The 19,714-nt window shown below is 39.3% G+C and overlaps 1 protein-coding gene across 1 annotated transcript in view; it reads right to left on the reverse strand.

Moving 5' to 3' along the window:
- Nucleotides 1-18,822, reverse strand: part of lrp2b (low density lipoprotein receptor-related protein 2b) — a 42,997-nt gene extending 24,175 nt beyond the window's left edge. Inside the window, exons 1-39 of the mRNA XM_085466263.1 lie at nucleotides 18,756-18,822; nucleotides 17,118-17,228; nucleotides 16,814-16,936; nucleotides 16,181-16,297; nucleotides 15,977-16,087; nucleotides 14,651-14,767; nucleotides 14,425-14,541; nucleotides 14,018-14,161; nucleotides 13,436-13,552; nucleotides 13,052-13,180; nucleotides 12,677-12,846; nucleotides 12,353-12,576; nucleotides 11,880-12,086; nucleotides 11,590-11,792; nucleotides 11,164-11,304; nucleotides 10,716-10,925; nucleotides 10,395-10,587; nucleotides 9,969-10,094; nucleotides 9,717-9,847; nucleotides 9,047-9,184; nucleotides 8,577-8,855; nucleotides 8,245-8,484; nucleotides 8,004-8,126; nucleotides 7,686-7,802; nucleotides 7,179-7,556; nucleotides 6,742-6,990; nucleotides 6,429-6,637; nucleotides 6,150-6,334; nucleotides 5,768-5,996; nucleotides 5,323-5,500; nucleotides 4,643-4,771; nucleotides 4,295-4,461; nucleotides 3,902-4,045; nucleotides 3,294-3,403; nucleotides 2,623-2,800; nucleotides 2,323-2,536; nucleotides 1,287-1,523; nucleotides 976-1,167; nucleotides 393-865 (exon numbers count right to left, since the gene is read on the reverse strand). Of these exons, the coding sequence (XP_085322389.1) occupies nucleotides 393-865; nucleotides 976-1,167; nucleotides 1,287-1,523; nucleotides 2,323-2,536; nucleotides 2,623-2,800; nucleotides 3,294-3,403; nucleotides 3,902-4,045; nucleotides 4,295-4,461; nucleotides 4,643-4,771; nucleotides 5,323-5,500; nucleotides 5,768-5,996; nucleotides 6,150-6,334; nucleotides 6,429-6,637; nucleotides 6,742-6,990; nucleotides 7,179-7,556; nucleotides 7,686-7,802; nucleotides 8,004-8,126; nucleotides 8,245-8,484; nucleotides 8,577-8,855; nucleotides 9,047-9,184; nucleotides 9,717-9,847; nucleotides 9,969-10,094; nucleotides 10,395-10,587; nucleotides 10,716-10,925; nucleotides 11,164-11,304; nucleotides 11,590-11,792; nucleotides 11,880-12,086; nucleotides 12,353-12,576; nucleotides 12,677-12,846; nucleotides 13,052-13,180; nucleotides 13,436-13,552; nucleotides 14,018-14,161; nucleotides 14,425-14,541; nucleotides 14,651-14,767; nucleotides 15,977-16,087; nucleotides 16,181-16,297; nucleotides 16,814-16,936; nucleotides 17,118-17,228; nucleotides 18,756-18,822 (6,927 nt within the window). The remainder of the gene's footprint in view (nucleotides 1-392; nucleotides 866-975; nucleotides 1,168-1,286; nucleotides 1,524-2,322; nucleotides 2,537-2,622; nucleotides 2,801-3,293; nucleotides 3,404-3,901; nucleotides 4,046-4,294; nucleotides 4,462-4,642; nucleotides 4,772-5,322; nucleotides 5,501-5,767; nucleotides 5,997-6,149; nucleotides 6,335-6,428; nucleotides 6,638-6,741; nucleotides 6,991-7,178; nucleotides 7,557-7,685; nucleotides 7,803-8,003; nucleotides 8,127-8,244; nucleotides 8,485-8,576; nucleotides 8,856-9,046; nucleotides 9,185-9,716; nucleotides 9,848-9,968; nucleotides 10,095-10,394; nucleotides 10,588-10,715; nucleotides 10,926-11,163; nucleotides 11,305-11,589; nucleotides 11,793-11,879; nucleotides 12,087-12,352; nucleotides 12,577-12,676; nucleotides 12,847-13,051; nucleotides 13,181-13,435; nucleotides 13,553-14,017; nucleotides 14,162-14,424; nucleotides 14,542-14,650; nucleotides 14,768-15,976; nucleotides 16,088-16,180; nucleotides 16,298-16,813; nucleotides 16,937-17,117; nucleotides 17,229-18,755) is intronic.
- Between the last annotated feature and the right edge of the window lie 892 nt (nucleotides 18,823-19,714).

Here is a 19,714-nt window from a genome sequence, read left to right on the forward strand (position 1 = left end):
AAAAGTTGTTATTTCTTTGTCAGATAGCATAGGCATAGCACAAGTGAAGAATGATTGTTAAATGCCCACAACTAATTCCAACTGCTATCACAAAAAGTATGCCAATTTTTTGCTCGCTGTTAGCTCAAACTCTCTTACAATACTACAGACAGAAAAACGGTTCTTATGTACCCAAGCTAAATTTGACGAGCACTATTATATTATATTATGTTATATTATAGCTTAACTATTAAGCAAGTAAACCAAAAACTGACATCAGATGTATTTAATTTCCAGATTCTTAAAAGAGGATTTTCTGTTTACCTGTACTTTATATTATTGTAAGCTATCACTGGAGAGAATGACAGCTAAAACTACAACTGTGTGCTAAATTAGGCAAATTCAATGTTCACCTCTGGCTGGTCGGTATTGGCTGGGTCCTTACTGGCTTGGAAGAGCTTTCCAAGCCTTTTATCCACCCACAGAATGTAGTTTCCTAATATAGCTAGTCCCATTGGAGATGGATACCGGCTCCCATACCGGATAATCTGCCTCTCTGTGCCGTCTATGGCTATGCGTGAGATCATATCAAGAACATCATCTGTCCAGTAGAGGAAGTTATTACTGTAATCAACTGTTAGGCCACGAGGTGACGCTAAGCTCTCTGATGCCAACACTGTGCGGTTTGTGCCATCCAGCAAGGCCCGCTCAATCTTCGGTGTCTGACCAGCATCAGTCCAAAAGAGGTAGCGAAGTTTAGGGCTGACAGCCACATCCCGGGGCTGATCCTCAGAGGACTTAATGAGAATCATTCGGAAGGTCGTGTTGATGGCCATCACCTCCAGGTAGGTTTCGGTTTTATGAGCATTGGTGAAATACAAGTTATCTGAAAAAGTAAATAGAGAAATTCTACATTATTTTTGTAGATTCTTTACATTTTACATTAATGCTAGTGGAGGTGGATGGATAAAATTGTTGGTGGATGTTGCCACATACTTGCAATCCAGTCAACAGCCAGACCCTGAATGCCTCTTACGCCAACTCCTGAAGGGAGAACTCTGGTGTAATGCCCTCCATCAGTTCTGGCTTTGAAAATACCCTTGTATGTGGAGTAGGTGCTGTTCTCAGTCCAGTACACATAGCCAGATTTAATGTGGGCATCCACCTTATCATGAATGACATATGATGCTGAGAAAAATATCAGAGAGGAACTTGGGTTAACGGAAAGTTGATGATTATAATCTATGCTATATAATATGAAAACAGGTTTGAACTTCATATTTCACAGCAATAAGAAGCCAACATACATCCGCCAACAGGCACCATAGCTTCAGAGTGGTCAGAGCTGTTTACGTGGAAGCCACGGATATATGAGCGAGTGGAGACAACGGCGAAAGATTCATACTCTTGGCAGCTGGAGCCATCTGGAGATGGGTGAAACCCTGTAGTGCAGGCACAGGTCTTCTTATTGTCGGGTTTGGGCAAACAGAGGTGCGGACAGCCGCCGTTGTTGGAGCTGCAGGCATTAGTGGTTCCTGCTGAGTCTGAGGTGGAAAAGACAGGGTGGCGAAGGCCAGCGTTACTGGATGCCCATATTTGACTGGAGAATAAGAATTTATACCAGATCTCCTGACATGAAAAGGGTTTGACTGATATTATACAAGTAATTTTTGTGTTGTGCCGAATCTGTGACTTTCAGCAAGAGAAAATCTTTGATCATATAAACTAAGTTTGGACTTTTTTTTTTCTTTTAATTAAACCTGCTTCCCAATATCCTCACATACTTGTCTTCTTCGTATTCTGCGATCTATCTCAAACACAGAGGTGACGCACCCTTTTTTGTCAGGAGTCCTAGACTTAAATGCATCTTAACATAGACAAAGACATAGATGTAGACTTGATTTACACAGTGGGGAAATTCACTTGTTCCAGCAGCACAAAGAACAGGAACAAAAAGTGAATTAGAGATATATTAGAAAAAGTGAAAAGTGAAAAAAAATGAGTAAGAGAATAGAAAAAAGGCCAAAATATAGTACTACGTACAGATATGTTCAATAAAAAAAACCCACAAACATAGACAGTATTGTATATTCTAGTATGCACACACAAGTGAAATCTCCCAAAATGAAAGATCATTTACTTTTTGTGAAAAACAAGAAAATGTTATGAGCAAAACACAAAAAGCTAGATTCAGAAAAAGAAATAAAATTAGCCCTAAATATCATTCCCTCAGTCACTGGCTGGTATTAATTGTTATATAATCTAACCAGTCTGGATGAGAACACCAAAAACCCAAAGAACGGACACTTCTGTAGTTATTTGAAAGACACTTGATTCACATACTGTCTCTTGCATGCACTTTGAGACCATGGAGGCCAGACATGCCGCTCCTCATCACCACCATATTGGCGCCAGTGTCCTTCTCCACCCTCTCAATGACCTCATAGTCCAGGTCAGTGTAGTAGAGGTAATTTTGGTAAATAGTCAGCCCCCATGGATGGGACAGACTGCTGACCACTGTCACACGGCTTGCCCCGTCCATAGTGCCACGCTCAATCTGGGAAAATAAGAACGAACTGAAAATATTAAAGTGATCACATTTCTAGTTAAAGTCTACATATTAAACAGGTAACTTGTACTCACCACCCCTGTGCCAGCCACGCCCCAGTACAGTTTCATGGTGGAGATGTCAGCAGTGATGAACCCTATGTTAGCCATGCTGCCTGTGTAGAGGTTCACAAGGTTGCTGCCATCCATGTCAGCGCTGGCGACCTTTGGAGGAACTCCACTGTCCGACCCCTTGTCTGACCAAAATAACTTTCTGTGGATGGAAAGGTTAAACATGACAAGTGATGTGATCTCAGCGAGTCATACCGCCAACTTCTCCTCCCATTCAGTCAAACGTCACACCTATGCGCAAGATTTGCTGCTGGTGCCACACTAATGCTGATAGGTAACAGGATGTTAAAGTCCAAAAAACAGAGATTTCTTAGATTTTACGCTAAAAAAGTTACATTAGGTTAGTTTCACTAAAATGGAAAAATATTCTAATATCATGAAATAAAAAAATCATGTAGACATTCAGTTAAATGACGTCTTGGACCAAGTTACTGTTTTAATTGGGTTATATATGTCACAGGAAGCAAAAGTGAGGGGAATATATTGCCAACATATTCACCAGCCAACTATTGTCTTCTTAATGGTAATGAGGGTGCTGTGTGCTGTGTACTATCTACATATAATATATACAAACTAAATAGCGCTGATCAAGGTAATTATATGTATTTATTAATTTTTATGAACATGTGATTTACCCTCGGGCTGGATCCAGCACAATTCCAATGGGCTCTCCTACTCCCTCTGGTTTTCCGTTAGAGGTGATAAGGATCTTCCTGTAATGCTCACTTCCATCAACACGGATAACCTAAGTGCGACATTGTATTTTATTTACGTCTACTAAAAAAAAAAATCCCCCAATAAATAATAAATGCAAAAGAACAAAAGGCAAATCATAACCTGCAATCAAAAAGATACAAAACCTCTGAGTTAACCATGCATAGCATTTTTAATTGTAGGTTGTTGTAATAATTTGCTAAACTAAACTTCTTCAAGTAACAAAAATTTGAAAATATATCAATTTAATAAATAATAATAATAAAAATAAAATAAAATAGTAATATACCACAATAATATCCAACAAAAAAGGAAAAAAAAGGAAATGAGTATATTTGATTTGGGGTATTTTTGGTAATTAAACACAACATCATGACGACATCTGTATTTAATCTTTTTTGCCACGGTGTTTTCTGATCTCTTCTAATTCAAGTGTTGTTTACTTGTTTGCAGGTACAAGTGAGCCTAGGCATGACAGCATCTTATCAGTAATTGATAATCAAATGATTCTGTGTCTCACTATGCTTACTTCAATGGTTTTGGCAGTGGGATTGGTGTAATACATTATTCGGCCTATCCAGTCAAAAGCCAGACCGGCCGGTGAGCCCATGAAAGCAGCTGGAGCAAACTGAGTTTTGTTTGTTCCGTCGGTTTTCACTCTCCAAATCGAATCCTAGCATGAGAACAAAAGAGTCAATTAATTTAAAATAATTATTCAGAATCTGCAGGTACTATTGATGTGCACTGATCTCATTTTTCTTCTGTTTTAAACTTATTCAAATTTAAAATGAAATACAATTTCCTTCCTAATATAATGAATTGATTGTAATAAGACATCTTAGAATCTATGCATGTTTCACACTCAAATCTATTGCATGTTATAAAACTCTTTCCGCCTCTTCAGTTTAAGACCTCCACTCACAGTGCTCTGCACCCAATAGACAAACTGCTCCTGATCATCAAAGTCAATATCCTGCCCCTGGCTGATGCCAGACACTGGGGTCATTGCATTGTTGGAAGGGTCTGTGGGATCCAGGGGAATGCCAAAAATCACAGTATCCCTAACCACCATTAAGAAGGGAGTCTCATCTAGAAATGAATGGAGAAGAACAAAGAGATGCACAGTTGTAGGAGAGATTTTTTTTTAGCAAAACATTTACAAAAGGAATATTAACCACGAGCAGAAAACTCATTACTGACACTGATTTGTATTCAGCACTGTTAAATTCTGCGAACAGTGAGTCAGAGAAAGGTGTAAAACCAAAATTACCTTTAACACAGGTGCGCTTGTCAGCATCCAGCTTCCAACCTGATTGGCAGTGGCAGGTGTAGTACCTGGGTCTCAGTGTTGACAGCAGGCACAGCTGAGTGCACAGGTGTTCGCTGCATGGGTTGATGGCTAAACACAAAAGCGCAGAGTCACTTTCAGCCTTGAAATCGGATTCATTAAACTATCACACTGGTATCATTAAAAGAAGAATTTAGTGAACAAACAGATGACAAATGAAAGGAACAAGCTGAGCCTTCCACGCTCACAGTGAAGGGATCTGGTGCCTCTGGGAGCATTTTGCTGGCATGATTTGATCCACCTATTTTCTTTAGGGTATCAAAATTGTGCCCCAGGGGACCAGAACTGATAAGGACCTCCTCCATATCCATTCATACTACCCCAAAGTAACCAAGTAATACATAAACATTTACATGACAGAAAGTTGTTGTTTATTCACTATTTACAATATAAATTTCTACTTTTATAGTGGGTTCACAATAGAAAGGAAAAAAGAACATTCTCTGTGAAGAGTTAAACTTTGTTTAACTATTACAGTAGAGCATCACTGTAGTGTGTGTGTGAAACTCATGTACTCAGTTATTATAGACATCAACACATTTTAATACACTTCTTAAAGCTACAAGTATCCAAGTAAGATTTGTTTTTTATTTGAAAACTACCTGTGGGTTGTTTGATGGGATGAGCCATCACAATGCCCATGGGCTGGTAGACATTGTTCATGTGAGTAGTGATGTTGCCACCATGGAACTTGTTGGTACTCATCACCTTGCTGGTATAATGTTCTGACCAGTATATGGTGTCTTCAAAGATGGTCATACCATATGGGTGCTGGAGAACCTGGTGTTAGACACACAAAGGATAAAAACTTTTTGTGAACAATGATTATATTTTAAACGTAACACTCATTGTATTTGAATGGTTTATGCCAGTAACCTCCAATAACAGACATGATAACACCCCTGGCTTTAATGCATGTGGTGAGGAGTGACACCAAATTGTCTCAGTTCTCTAAACAGTGTTGAAAAATGATTAAAAGGGTATAAACTTTAAACAAGTAGTAAATATTTCCTCCTTATAATGAAAAACAGGAAAAACTAAACTTACCACATCGCTTGCCATAACCTGATATCGGTTGTTTCCATTATAGTCACAGTAGTCAATATATCTGAGATAGGCATCTGCAAAGTAGACTCTTTGTGTGGTGTAGTCCAGGGCCAAGCCATTGGGCCAGTAGATCTTAGTGCTGACGATGACTTTTCTCATGGTTCCATCCATGCTGGCCTGCTCAATCCTGGGGTTCTGGCCCCAGTCTGACCAGAACATCAGGTTGGTACTGGCATGAATGAGAAAGACAGAGAGGTCAATGATGTACTTCTTGAGTATGGTAAAAAAGGGTGAAAATGTATTTATAAAGGGCATTTTGCTTAACTATTAAATTAAATAATGTAATACTAGCATAACATCCATGTAACTTGAGTGTACTTACTGGTTACGGGGGTCCAAAACCAATCCACGGGGGTTGGTAATATTTCTACTCATGAGGACCTTGCGATAACGACCATCCAGAGTGGAAACCTCAATGTTCTCCATGACAGAGTCTGTCCAATACAGATTCCGACCAACCCAGTCGACAGCAATACTCTCTGTTACCATCAGACCAGATGAGAACACCTAAAACAACAGGGACATATTGAGCACTCACAAAATTAAACCGTTCATTTAAATGTTGAGATTATAAAGCAAGAAACTCTGTTGTTAGCCTTACCGCTTGTTTGCCAGTGCCGTTCTGGTAGGCACTCCATATCTTTTTCTCTTTGGTATCAGCCCAGTAGATTTTGGAAGTGACACTGTCAAAGTCTACAGTCACAATACTTAAACCGGTGATCACTGGACTCATCAGGGGTGGTCTTATGTTGACTCGGTTGGCAATGATCTGGCTACGTTTGGCAAGCAAAAGCACAGCTGCACTTGGGTCTAAAGATGGAAAAAGAGCTTGTTGGTCACTGAAAGAACTGTAGTATCTTTATAAGTATCTATATAAGTTACACAGTTCCTGTATTGTGTTGCTTGTTGCTTACTCGTAGCTTTGCAGGTCCGTCCATCTGGCTCTAGGAGGTAACCATCAGAACAGTGGCACCTGAAGCTTCCTCTTTCATTGTAGCACTGCTGGCTGCAGAAACCAGGAACCACACACTCGTTGATGTCATCGCAGGTCTTTGAGTCATTGAGGAGCTGATATCCTGGTGGACAGGTGCATTCAGCCCCAAATGGGCCTTGAATACAACTGTCGCTGCAGCCCCCGTTGCTGAGTGAACAGTCATCTTCATCTACAGGAGTTAGTAATATAATGTATTAGTAATATAATGCATTTGTGTCTTAAATTCTAGTACATTTGTCATTTTGTCTTACTTATACCAGTTTTTAAGTAATATAAAGCATTTTAACTATCCTTAATTTCTTTTCTTTTTATGTCCATTTAGAGATTTAAATGTTATACACAATGCATTTAACTCACTGCAGATAGGTGACTCATCTGCTCCATTGGGACAGTCCCTTTGGCCGTCACACACCTTGTCCTGGTCGATGCACACCTCACTGATCGGACACAGCCACTGTCCGGAGGGGCAAGTAAACGGAGGGGTGGGGCAGTTCAGTTCATCACTCATGTCCCGGCAGTCATTTTCGCCATCACACAACCAACTCATTGGAATGCATATCTTGTTGGCGCATTGGAAGTAGTTGGATCTACAGGTGACAGGTGGGCAGGAGTTGTGTTCATCAGACCCATCCTCGCAATCTGAGTGACCATCACACTCCCACTCATCTGGTACGCAGAAACCGTCGCTCTGGCACTGAAACTCATCATCGTGGCAGAGGCCTGGACCTCGGGTGGCTGGAGTTGTCAAAGAAAATAAATAAATAAATAACTAAAACTTCATTGACTTTCTCTGATAAATTTGAGCAGAGAGTGGAATTCCCAATCTATAATTATACAAAACATTATTCTGTGCAGGTAACATACGGCAGCCTTGTTCATCAGAATGATCCCTGCAGTCAAACACTCCATCACACCGATAACTTGAATAGACACACTGGTCCCCACTGGCACAGGCAAACTCAAAGGAGGAACAGGAAAACTCTTAAAACACAAAGGAAACAGAAAACAAAGAAAAGATGAGTAAACTTTTATGGCACAACAACAAACATATGTTCAATATGCCAACTACAATCAGTGGCTTGCAGCTTTTTGCTGCCATCAAACTAGTTGCATTAAATATACGATGTTGCTCCAAAGATCTAAAAAAATTACTAAAACATGGATGATTTTCCAGATACGTACCACAATCTTTCTCATCAGAGCCATCCAAGCAGTCTTGGTCTCCATCACAAACATAGAAGCTACTGATGCAGCGATGATCGGGACACAAGAAGTAGTTTGGAGGGCATGTGGTGATGGTTGAATCTGATAATCACAAACAGAGCTCATTTATTTATTTATTTTTAAACATGTATGTTAATATGTAATAACATAATAGCTGTATGTGCAGCAATTCAAGAAGACTTGTGGGATCTGTGCTTACTGCAGTTGTGCTCATCAGAGCCATCCCCACAGTCATTTTCACCGTCGCACACCCATTTTGCAGAGATGCATCTGTTGTTGTTGCAGGTGAAGTAGCCGGATGAACAGCTGGTAGGGACACGAGTGGGACAGTTAATCTCATCTGAGCCGTCTCCGCAGTCGTCCATGCCATCACAGCGCCAACTGGCATAGATGCAATGCTTGTTGTTGCAGGTGAAGGCGTACGGAGAGCAGGTCGCTCCTGATAAAGATAAATGAGGCGATCAGTTGGATTACTTAAAAATATCTTCTTACACTAACTCCTAAGCATGTGCGTTTTTCTTTTTCATTCACCTGAATCTGTGCAGTTGGCCTCATCAGTCTGATCTATGCAGTCAACAATCCCATCACAGCGGTCAGAGTTAGGTCGGCAACGTCCTTCGTCACACTCGAAAGAGTAGTCCCCGCAGATGTTGTCAGGTGGAGGAACGGAATCGTCCTTGATGCAGTCCCTCTGATTTGACTGAAGTTTCATACCATATGGACAGCCACACACTCGACCAAAGTTGGGAGTTGGAAAACAGAAGTGGCTGCAGTGTCCATTTGGCAGCATGTTACATCGGCTATTGAAGGCTGTCAGAAAGATCACAGAGAAGAAGTCAGTAGGGTCCTCGATTGCTTTATCACTGCTCATGTGTTGTCTTGACCCAGGAGATCATTTACTTCCTACCGCCACTCAAAACTCCAAAGTCCTGGTCCTACAGCACTAAACTGCACCTCTAAGCACTTTCCAGAATCCAGTGTCTTTCTTTGGATAAACTTACTGCTGTGGAGGTCAGCTGTATAGGCCTTGATATTCATGATGCCGGTGATTCCTTGTCTGACCATAATGTTCCCACCACCGTCCCTCTTCCTCATCTCGAATATAGCACTGGTCCTTGTATCAGACACATACAGGTAGTCTACAAGATAGATATTGCTGCGTTACAAGCAGTTGCATATGTAACTAAAATACATTAAATGTTATAAATGTGATTTAGTGGTTGTTACAAGCTGGTAGAGTGGGTCAGCTACCAATCACAAGGTCGGTGGATCAATCAGTTCCTGTATCCTCCAGCTATGTGTCAAAGTATTCTTGAGCAAGAAACTGAAACCTGATTTGTCCCGATGCATCCATTGGAGTGTAAATGCATGTGCTCTTGGGCATAGATAAAAGCACTGCTTGATTGTGTATTTGTTTTGGTAAGTGAGATTTGCAGTAGAAAGTACTTTGAATACTAAATTGAGTAGAAAAGTGCTATGTAAGTTCCAGTCCATTTACCAATTCCATTTTTGGAATTGGGGAATATCGAATAGATGCATACTGTAGAAGCCAGAAGGTAATCAAATAACAATAATAAGGCTAACCTTGGTTTCCTTAAGAGCTTGCTTATGGTGAGTATGGTGTGTTTGTGTTTTGTGCAGTATTCTGAATGAGTGTACAGTTGAATTAACCTGTATAAACTGTCAAAGAGTAGGGCTGAGTGATCTGGCCGATGTTGGTAAATGTCTGTCTGTCACTTCCTTCAACATCAATGTGGCCAATCTGATCAAGAAGGGTATCGACCCAGTACAGCCTGTTATTCCTGTCAAAGAGAAATCCACAAAGAAGAAGTGTAGCTGAGTCATACAATATACTGTTTATTATTCCTTAAATGGAGCCAAGCAGGTATTCTCATAACTGACATAGTTGACCACTCTACTTACATATAGTCAACAGCAAGCCCAAATGGCCATCCCAGTGTTGTGTTGACAAGAGGGACAGCATTGCTGCCATCAGTGAAGCCTCTCATTATTACTGCTGGACGATACCAGTCAGACCAGAACAAGTAGCTGTGGAGAAATGTTTGGTGAAGTAATGCAGTAGACTACAGTGAATAATGATAATTGTTATCCTGAATATAAAGGGTGGAGGCCCATGTGATGGCTGTGGTTTAGGAAGTAGTAGTGTAGAGTAGTGAGTATAGTAAAAGTGGTTTGAATAGACAGCATTTTTCTATGATCAGAAAAATCTGAATAAAAAAATATTCATTACCATTTATTGTGTTTAATTTCCTTCCTGTCTCTACAAACTAAAACCTGCTCAGGCAAAGTATCTTTCAGGAGTTATTTGTGATAAATCTGATAACTCACCCAGCACTAGGATGCACTGCAATTCCCTTTGGGTTCCCTAATCCCGTCACAATGTCTCGTCTGGACTTGTCTGTGACTCTGAAGGCTACCACTGAGCTGTAGGTGCTTGTGGTCCAAAACAAAACTTTTGAGGTCCAGTCATATGCCATGGCATCAACTATCCCCACTCTGTAGCCTGTCAAAATCTGCTGAACTGAGATTGGATAAATATAATAGGTGAGATCGCTTTGATTAAACACTGTAACTATATCAAGGTTAGGTTATAAAACTCAGCACCCTAAGTGCCACTTTCTTTTTTTTTTACCCAAGTCAAAAACTCACCACTGCCATTGAGGTTCGACTTATAGATGAGGCCTTTGGACCTGTCGTTGTAGAAAACAGTCCCCTCATTGCCGTCAAACTCCATTGCAGAGCCAGAAAAAGACGCCCCGAGGCCTGTGAGGGGCAGAGTGATGTCCTCCTGCGTGGACAGATTCAGTGGGATTCCCCGCACCGCCAGTGAGGAGGCCACCAGCAAGTAGTCCTTCACCTCTGCACAAAAAATTAGTGCCAGGGCTTATTATCATATAAACTTGCTGTTTAAATGATATATTAAAAAAAACCTTAAAATTCCCAGATCTAGCTTACCAGAAAGGATTGTAATTTTTTAAATTGTCAGCACATTATTATACATTTCATTAACAATTTTTTTTAACCCAGAACAGAAACACGTATATAAACACGTGTATAAGAGAAGGGTAAGGTCGTTTTACAAATTAGATAAACTTACTGAAGCAGGACCAAAGGTCCGAATGGAGGTCATAGCCATGGCGACACTTACAGCGGAAGCCCAAACCATCATTGTCAGTGCGGTGACTTAAGACACAAATTTGCTCACAGCCACCATTGTTTCTCCCACAAGGGTTCTTCACTGCATTACAAGACAGATGTCATCATTTTATGACATCACTCAGTGTAGTATGTAGCTCTTATAGATAACAAAGAATTTTCTTTTTGTGATAAGATAAAAATTTGTTCACAACACAGTTGGTAGATTTTTTTAGTCGAGTAAGCAGTTCACGATATCTGGAGAAATACATTTTTAATATTTTATTTTTTACCATAAATTAAGAGGCATCTTGTTACATTATATTCAAGGGAAAGCAGACATTTTAAAGTTGTTTTCCTCAGACTGAATGTGACTGAATCTCCTTACCCAGAGGCTGCATGAGAGGGTGGGAGACGACAACATGGCCTGGCCGGTTCGCGGCACGATAGAGGAGGGTTGGGTTGCTGCCATTGAAGCGATTTGATCTGATCACACCCATCTTGCTCCAGTCAGTGAAGAATACGTGGTTTTCAAATAAAGCAATTCCAAAAGGATGTGGCGACTGTGTTCCACCATTGAGGACTAATTTTCTATGTGAAACAAGTACGCCTTAGAAAGAACATCAAGGAGGATACAACTGAAGGAGGTCAACAATTTATTTCTAATGTAACCTTTACCTGTCCAAACCGCTGTACGTGACAGTCTCCACTGTGTCAAAGTGGCTGTCAGACCAGTAGACCCTCTGGGTGATGATATCAAGGGTAATTCCTGTTGGCGTGCCGAGCCTGCTCTTTACCAGCTCGAAACGATTGCTGCCATCCATGAAGGCACGTTCGAGCTTAGACTGCACATTGTTACCACCCATGTCTGTGAAGAACATGTAGCTACAAACCAAAAAAAAAAAAATGTAAAAGGATGTTATATGAGTTATATGAGCAAAACTCAGGTGAACTCAAAGACTCTTGGACATCCAATCTTTTACACTCAAATTATCTTCAACTCACAAAATTATGATGTTTATCAAACTTTTTTCCTGACACTGAATTTGTAGATGAAAAAATTGCCAGTAATTCAAAAACTAATGCCCAAACCTAAACTCATATTTCAATCTTTTTGTGATTATAAAACCACGTCATTTATTTAAACTCACCCTACTGTTGGGTCCAGGGCGAGGCCATGAGGAGTCCGCAGGTTTTCAGCCACCAGCGTCACTCGATTTCCTCCATCAAAGTCACACACATCAATGCGCTCCACCCTGGCCTCCAGTACATAAAGTTTGAGGTTGATCCAATCAACTGCAATATTCTGGACGCTGTGAACCGAATTATTCAGAATTTCCTTAATGTCGCCTCCGTAATAGTTGGCGGAATAAACCTGGCAAAAGAATTTCAAAGTTTTGGATTAATGTTTGTTGTATAAAAAATAACAATAAAACATAATCAAGAACTTCATCAGACATTAAATTCAAACTGACTTTTTTGGTATAAGTATCACTCCAGAAGACTTTGTCATTGTGCCAGCTGTAGGCGACTGCCACTGCTAAACCTTTTCCCTGGGATGGCACCAGAATCCTGACAATGCGCCCGTGCAGATCAGCTATCATCACATCACCCCCATTGGTGAAAATTAGCTGTGGCAGCCCAGCTGAAAAACACAAATAACAGACACGAGAAAATGTAACCATTGATGTAATTGCAAACAAAATATGAGGAAAAGAATGATATTTGAAGATCGTTGTCACTCAGCTGGACTGTAAACAATAATGTCTTTTTAATTTAATGATTTCAGTCTCATCTTTTAAACAGCAAAATTAAACACAGGTACCATGACATGTGTGCACTCTCTGTACCTGACACATTTGCTCTGCAAACATGACCTTGCTCCAAGACGTATCCATCAGCACAGCTGCAGTGGTGCGTGCCAGGACGATCCTCACACAGCTGGTCACAGATGCCCCAGATCTGACAGTCATTGTAGTCTGGGCAACAGAACAAACAGCCATGTTTTGGATGTATAATGTGAGGGACATTATAGTAAGAGTCTACACAAATGATTTGCAGCTAGAACACACTGAAATTACACAGTTTATGCTTCCTCAAAGCTCTGTGCTTTTTCCAGGACGCAAAACACAAGTTGCTAAAACTGTGTGTGCTGTCGATGTCTGATTCAATTTTAACACTGCCACACATAGAGACGATGTTTTTAGGGAAAAAATACATATAAAAGAACTCACCTACACACGACCGACTGTCATTGGCTACAATGAAGCCATCAGGGCAGTAGCATGCACCACCCTGAGGAGATGGGTGGCAGTAGAACTCACAGCTCAAGGCTGAGCACCTTTCCAGGCCTGTGAGTCAACATCACAGAAATGAACATCATGGACAAATGTAAACAACGGTAAAAGTGTAAAATTAATCCTATTCTAAGAAGCTTGGATGCCAGGACGTTATTGGTATCGTAATAAGCTTTATAGACCTGAAAATGACCTGCAAAAAGTTAATATTAAACCAAGTGTGTGTTAAGGCAGTGATAAGGAATGCAAAAGTTATGATTATAGTATCTGAGCAGCTGACATCTGGTAAACATTTGTGATTACTCGACACTATAGCCAAAGCCCTTACACCCAAATTTATCAAATTGCGGTTCTGAAAACGTGAGACATTCTACACTCGACAAGATCTCGATCACTTCAATTCCTTCAGATTCATCTCATTTGTTGTTGTTGTTGTTTTTTAGATTAAAGGCAGGTGTGACATGATATTATCATAAATGGTAGAATTCTTAGTGCGGGACTTGTACACGTCAGGCTTACCGCAGGTTTGCTGTGCAGTGGTGTTGGTCTCATCTGTGCCTCCAGGACAGTCAGGCTTGTCATCACACACGTTTCCCACTGGTATGCACATGGTCGAGCCTGGGCATCCCCACTCACCGGGGTAACAGTCTCGGGAGTTACTATCTGAAAAACATTGAAAGACGTATAATTATGTTAAAAATATGCAAACATTCTTTCATGTTGTTGTGAGGAAAAAATCTTTCTTGATTTGTTATGATGGTATAATTTGAGCTTTAACTCTTGAAGAGTGATTTCAAAACTCAATGAACCTTCTAATACGTCTAATAGTTAAACTAATCTTGACATTTTCATGAACTTTTTAAAAATTATTTTATTGAAAGTCATAAACAATGTCACATATTAGTAAATCAGTCAAGTTTTCTCACCACATCCTCTCTCATCACTGTAGTCCCCACAGTCGTTGAACTTGTCACACACCCACTGCTGAGGAATGCAACGGCCACTGGCGCAAGTGAACTGGTTGCCACTGCAGCTCTGGTAATCTAGACAACCAGTAAGTTAAATGGCAGCCTGTGCTTATTGAACACAATTTAAAATGTAAAAGAGGCTCATAATTAGCTAGCATGTGTGTTCGGTCTCATTCACCCGTACCACAGTTTTGCTCATCACTGTCATCCCCACAGTCATCCCAGTGGTCACACACAAATGACATCGGGATACAGAAGCCATTTGCACATTGGAACTGGTGGATGGGGCAATGCTGAGTTGCTGAAAATAAAACAGAGACTGGATTTACAGGAGGTACAGCAATATGTTAATTATTAAAATGATTTATGACTCACAAAAACTAAAGTAACAAGTGAACACATCTCAATTTAGGTTCATCAAAATCACGAGGAGTCCAGACTGATAAAGATCCAGAGGTACAAAGGTTGAGACTTTACTGCTCTCTGGCACCATAGACTGCTAAACTATAATAATGCATAGCTGGGCTATCATTACCTGTAAACCAAATAAAATTAAAATACTTCATAGCCATTATGCAGAATAAAACTGGCTAATTAGGAGTTAAGCATAACTATCAAAATATATAATATGAAAATAATAAAAATGAACTTTAAAAACTTTTAGTTGCTTTAAAACACGGCAACCGTTTTGTGAATATGTTCTTTAAGCAACTGGGATGAAAACATTCTGCAATGTTACTGCACAACATCATTTCATGCATCATCTTAACACCCCATGCAGGACCTACCATTAGAGGCCAAACAAATATGGTGTCTGGAAATGGCTTTTTGCTATGTTTATACAACAGGAGAACACTAATAAAATTTAGGTAATAGCATATTTTAAAAATATAATTAATAGAAAAAGTATAAATATACATAAATTTATTAGAATTTTTGTTAAATTAGACGCAGAAGAGACTACAGAAGCCTATTTCTGCTACTGAAGAATTTTTTTGTCGTCCATGAGGCCCAACATCAGGTTGGTATCTCAAGTATCTTGAAATTCTGAGTTTAGTGTGACAAAAGTTTGACTTGCTCACAATTAACCTGAAGTTTTGAGTCGAACTTTTGAGACATGTAACTCAACATGTTGACTTAGCTGTGCTCGGCACTTTAAGGCATGTAAAGGTAAGATAGGTAAGAAAAGTGTTGAATTTTAAAGGTGCAGACAAGACAATGGAAGCTAGTTTCCACAACTGAAAAATGTTTTTCTCCTGTTGGTGAGTTCAAATTTCAGATTGGTATCTTAAAATTCTGACTCACTAACTCAGAATTTTAAGTTGTCAATCTCAAAAGTTCAAGTTACATATCGCAAAGTTTGGATTGACATAGTAGGTGGAAATCTTGAGTTCAGTATGTTGAAAGTCTGACTTGCTCAGACATAACTTGAAATTTTGAGATAAATAAAAATTTTTTTCCTACTTTGGTGGAGTTGAAAACAAGAAGAGTAGAAGCGTTATCTACTCACTACAGTTGAATTCATCAGAGCCGTCTCTGCAGTCTTCTCGTCCATTGCAGTGCTGTGAGTTGTTGTAACAGGCCCCGTTGGCACAGGTTTTCTCAGTGCATTGTGGATAGTCTGCAAACAACAAGTAGTTCCTCCATTACAATTAGAATACTATCATCTAGTAAAGTAACCATGGCCGGTTACATCTAGATCTAAAACTCTTACTGCAGTTATTCTCATCAGAGTTGTCCACGCAGTCCTTTACGTGGTCACATCTGTACTTGCTGGGGATACACTGGCCCTCCCGACAGGTGAACTGGTTTGGGCTGCAGGTCCGTCCACCTGAACCAAAAATATGAAGCTAGGCTTGTTTCAAAAATCCACTTTGTGGGAGAATTAGACTTCTAACAAGGAGCGTAATGTGATTATAGAATTACTTCTTGGTTCAATAAGTCTTTGCCACACTGAAAGCCAAACACAGACTTTACAAAAGAAATGGTTCATAATGTAGATTGTCTGTTATAACGGGTTTGTGTAATGAATAAACCACAGTGTTAACTTTAAATTCATGAATATTGGAAGACCTAAGTTTTAACATTAGATACTTGAAATGCTTAGTTTAGATAGCTTCTTTTACAGATCATTTAAAGAATCAACTTTTTTTTTATTTTGTATAGTTTCTGTTCCTTTTGAAATTATGAACAATACCTTTAGAGGCCACCTAGTTTAAGTCTTCATTACTTCATTATAAGTACACATTTTTTTTGTCTTGTGATTATGACAGTTTTCAGGACAAACAAAAGTGTGTGTTCATTTCTCTGTTCTTTGACGCCACGTTCAAGCATTCATTCTGCATACCACAGGTTCTTTGCTCATCTGAGCCGTCGATGCAGTCCTCCTCCCCATCGCAGACAAATCCTGATGGGATGCATTCACCGCTTGTCACACATTTAAATTCCTGTGAGGTGCACGACGGAGGTGCTGCAACAAAAGGAGCAAAACAGTTGTTTAGGATACAAAAGAAATGTAAGTCATACAGTTTATGCTTGGCTTCACATTTCTTCTCTTTGTTTTATTTTTGTTACATTAGCAAGAGCACATGTACCAACATATGTCTGACTTCTTAAAGGGATTTTTTTCTGTGATTGTTTGCGATGCTTACGACAGTTCAGCTCATCTGAATCATCTGTGCAGTCTTTCGTTCCGTCACACCTCCAGCCTATGTCGATGCATTGTCCATTGTTGCACTGAAACTGATCACTTCCACAACTTCCTGTAGAGAGATAAAATATCTTTCTTTCTTTTTTTAATGGCCAGCATGTGTGCTTCACATGCACAGATTTGGTTAGAAATCGTTTACAAAATATACATATAAAAAATAGGTGGAAATCAGGCAGCTAGCTGATATTTAATTGCTTGAAGTCCACGTTTCTTAAGTAAGATGAACATGTTTTATAGTTTTCTTCACAAATGAGTTACTATGTTTATGAGAGCTACTTCCTCCGTGTGCAGCTTCTGAACTTTAAACATGTGAGTCGGCGTTTTAAACATGACTAATTAACACCTCAGCAGTCCAACTTATGACCCAGGAGATTATGAGACCATCATTTTAAACTCATTATCAAACTTTAATTTAGCACAACGTTAACTGAATTCGTGTACTTAGTAGAAAAGCTAGCTATTTTAATTCTGCTTCATTTTTCTAAATGAAATTTGTGGTTAATCATTTAGTTTTGATTGCAGTTTGGTTTTAGTTAAGAATGAGTTTGCTCTGTTGTTGTTTAAAAATGTTAAAATTTATTAGATCACCCTGGATCACTTCGCTCTTAGACTGAAGGCTTACTTGTTGTTCCCAGAGTATTTAAAAGCAGAATGGGAAGCGGAGCCTTCAGTTTTCAGGCCCCTCTTCTGTGGAACCAGCTTCCTGTTTGGATTTGACAGACAGACACCCTCTCTACTTTCAAGATTATGGTTAAAACTTTCCTGTTTGATAAAGCATATAGTTAAAGCTGGATAAGGTGATTCTCCCTTAGTTGTGCTGCAATAGGGGTAGGCTGCTCGGGGCTTCCCATGATGCATTGTGTGTTTCTTCTTCAGTCACCTTTCTCACTCACTGTGTGTTTACACACCTCTCTGCATTTAACTATTAGTTATTATTAATCTGTGGCTCTCTTTCTCCCCTCACACCAACAGGTTGCAGTAGATGGCCATCCTTCCCTGAGCCTGGTTCTCCCAGAGGTTTCTTCCTGTTAAAAGAGAGTTTTTCTTTTCCACCAACACCAAACCTCTTGCTCATGAGAGGGTGATATGATTTTGCCACATCTTTTCTTTTTTTTTTTTCTCTTTGTATTAATATGTGGTCTTAAGCTCATGATATAAAGCACCTTGAGGGAACTGTTGTTGTGATTTGGTGATTTATAAATAAATAGGAACTGAAGTTATTAGACTGGATTAAACCAAACTGCTAAAAATTAAAACCAAAAACATACAGTAGTTTCTTGTTTTTTAAAAAATATTATTTTAGTTTTGTAAGTACACAACATGTTTTCAGATTTTTAAAAATTTACTTTTTGTTTAAGTTCAGTTAACTGAGATTTTTACATTAAATTATAGCATTTATTTTAGGTAGTGGTTAAAAGTATTAACTTTTTTCAGATTTTAGAACTCAAATCACTTACAGAAATTACAAAATTTGGTGAAAAAAATCACTGGTATGACACAGTTTTCCCCTTTTTATTGTACTACTAGTGTATTACTTACCTAAAAGTATGCTTTCTTGAAATGAAGAGTGCACACCTACCTTGAACAAGTTTAAATCCCTGGAACAGCAGCAAAAGAATTAGAAGATGAAGACCTTTAAGGTCCATAATTTAAAGCTCTATTTTCTTTTGGAGTGATCTTGTCTTCCTCAGGTCTGGCGTTAGTTTGACAAAGTATGTATGCTCATGTTAAATCTGTGCCCTTACTCTCCCAAACCCAAAAGAGAATGACTTCAGATAGTAGATGTATGGCTCAGACCAATCAAGGAAGGAGTGATCTGAGATGGAGTTATACAGCTTTTTATGGCCAGCTATTTTACATAAACTTGATCTAAGATTAACTTTTAATTGTTGGAATGTTGTCTATGTCAGCAAGAAAAAGCAACTTGTCATATTTGTGTAAGATTATAAAAAAAAAAAAAAGGTTAACTAAGTTAAAGCATCGATTATTGGTTCCTTTTAAGTAGCTGGAAGTAGTTATTTTTTAGTTCTATATAAAACATTAGGAATTTATACATTTTAAATTTTGTTGGAAATGTAATGACTATGATTGAGGCATGGTTGATGCTGCCAGGCAGGTTGAAATTAGTATGTCAGAAACTGCTGATCTACTGGGATTTTTTTTCAAAGATCTAAAAAAGAGAAAATATCCAGTGAGCAGCAGTTCTCTGGGTCAGAATGTCTTACTGATGTCAGAGGAGAATGACCAGACTGCTTTGAGCTGATAGGAAGGTAACAGTAACTTCAACTGTACCTTAAAGCAAATTGGCTTTTGGAGCAGAACAACACACCAGGTGCCACTCCAGTCAGTTTAGAGCAGGGAAATAAATATTGTCTGATCAAGCTTGTCTTCTGCTATGACATTTAGATGGTAGGGTCAGAATTTGGCATAAATAACATGAAAACATGGATCCATCCTACCTTTATGACCTCAGTGTACACATCTACAATTTTTCCAGCACCCTGTTGAATCTACACTACTGGTCAAAGGTTTAGGACC

Source organism: Copadichromis virginalis, linkage group LG8 (genome assembly GCF_057382275.1).
Source record: "Copadichromis virginalis isolate Kocher_CV1m ecotype Utaka linkage group LG8, C_Virginalis_male_GT1.1, whole genome shotgun sequence".
NCBI lineage: Eukaryota > Metazoa > Chordata > Actinopteri > Cichliformes > Cichlidae > Copadichromis > Copadichromis virginalis.